The following is a 2,195-nucleotide window of genomic DNA, read 5'->3' as shown; positions in this document are numbered from 1 at the left end:
GTGTACGGAAGGGTCGATTGGTGCATGATGGATGGATGGACGGGTGGTGTGTGGGAGGGTCGATTGGTGCATGATGGATGAACGGATGGTGTACGGAAGGGTCGATTGGTGCATAATGGATCGACGGATGGTGTGTGTGGGAGGGTCGAATGGTGCATGATGGATGGATGGATGGATGGTGTGTGTGGGAGGGTCGAATGGTGCATGATGGATGGATGGATGGATGGTGTGTGGGAGGGTCGATTGGTTCATCATGGATGGATGTCGCATGGTATGCCTGTAGGTCGATTCGGTGCATGATGCATGGATGGATGGACGGATGGTGTGTGGGAGGGTCGATTGGTTCATCATGGATGGATGTTGCATGGTATGCCTGTAGGTTGACTGGTGCATGATGCATGGATGGATGGATGGATGGATGGTGTACGGGAGGGTCGATTGGTGCATGATGGATGGATGTTGCATGGTATGCCCGTAGGTCGATTCGGTGCATGATGCATGGATGGATGGACGGATGGTGTGTGGGAGGGTCGATTGGTTCATCATGGATGGATGTTGCATGGTATGCCTATAGGTTGACTGGTGCATGATGCATGGATGGATGGATGGATGGATGGTGTACGGGAGGGTCGATTGGTGCATGATGGATGGATGTTGCATGGTATGCCTGTAGGTCGAATGGTGCATGATGCATGGATGGATGGATGGATAGATGATGTACGGAGGGTCGATTGGTGCATGATAGATGGATGTATGGACGGTGTACGGGAGGGTCGATTGGTGCATGATGGATGGATGTTGCATGGTATGCCTGTAGGTCGATTGGTGCATGGTGGATGGATGTGGTGGATGGACGGATGGTGTGTGGGAGGGTCGATTGGTGCATGATGGATGGATGTTGCATGGTATGCCTGTAGGTCGATTGGTGCATGATGGATGGATGGATGAACGGATGGTGTGTGGGAGGGTCGATTGGTGCATGATGGATGGATGTTGCATGGTATGCCTGTAGGTCGATTGGTGCATGATGGATGGATGGACGGATGGTGTGTGGGAGGGTCGATTGGTGCATGATGGATGGATGTTGCATGGTATGCGTGTAGGTCGATTTGGATGGATGGATGGATGGATGGATGTGTGGAGGGTCGATTGGTGCATGATGGATGGATGTTGCATGGTATGCCCAGGAAGGGTCGATTGGTGTAGGGTCGATTGGTGCATGATGGATGGATGGACGGATGGTGTGTGGAGGGTCGATTGGTGCATGATGGATGGATGTTGCATGGTATGGTGTAGGTCGATTGGTGCATGATGGATGGATGGACGGATGGATGGAGGGTCGATTGGTGCATGATGGATGGATGTTGCATGGTATGCGTGTAGGTCGATTGGTGCATGATGGATGGATGGACGGATGGTGTGTGGGAGGGTCGATTGGTGCATGATGGATGGATGTTGCATGGTATGCCTGTAGGTCGATTGGTGCATGATGGATGGATGGACGGATGGTGTGTGGGAGGGTCGATTGGTGCATGATGGATGGATGTTGCATGGTATGCCTGTAGGTCGATTGGTGCATGATGGATGGATGGACGGATGGTGTGGGGGGTCGATTGGTGCATGATGGATGGATGTTGCATGGTATGCCTGTAGGTCGATTGGTGCATGATGGATGGATGGACGGATGGTGTGTGGGAGGGTCGATTGGTGCATGATGGATGGATGTTGCATGGTATGCCTGTAGGTCGATTGGTGCATGATGGATGGATGGACGGATGGTGTGTGGGAGGGTCGATTGGTGCATGATGGATGTTGCATGGTATGCCTGTAGGTCGATTGGTGCATGGCTGGTTGATGGGTGCACGGGTTGTGGGTAGGCATCTTGTGGATGATTGGTAGATGATGACCACAGGCCCTCGTGTCTTTGCGAGGATTAAAGATTTAAAAAAATATTTTTGAGATAACCCCCGACTCGAAATGCTAAACAGTACAATACATTATGACAAGTCCGGTATACACTTCGGTATACCCCACCCGCTTGCTTTGCCGATCGCTACGCTACCATCTCATGTAATCGATTAAAACTTAAGGTGAACGTAATCATGGATGATTGGCCTATCGATCGCCAATCATGAAACCTACCAATTCTTTATTGTTATTTCTGCAAGTCGATTGAAATCCGATTTTGACCCTCA

General features: G+C 50.9%; 1 protein-coding gene across 1 annotated transcript; it reads right to left on the bottom strand.

Moving 5' to 3' along the window:
- Positions 1–568: 568 nt before the first annotated feature.
- On the bottom strand, positions 569–1,804 carry LOC124272246 (histidine-rich glycoprotein-like). Its single transcript, XM_046707407.1, has one exon. The coding sequence runs from the start codon at positions 1,802–1,804 to the stop codon at positions 569–571; it is 1,236 nt and encodes a 411-aa protein (XP_046563363.1).
- Positions 1,805–2,195: the final 391 nt, after the last annotated feature.

This window comes from Haliotis rubra, unplaced genomic scaffold (assembly GCF_003918875.1).
Source record: "Haliotis rubra isolate DU_JTF1 unplaced genomic scaffold, ASM391887v1 Scf168, whole genome shotgun sequence".
Classification (NCBI taxonomy): Eukaryota; Metazoa; Mollusca; class Gastropoda; order Lepetellida; family Haliotidae; genus Haliotis; species Haliotis rubra.
This window is presented reverse-complemented; position numbering and strand designations above follow the sequence as displayed.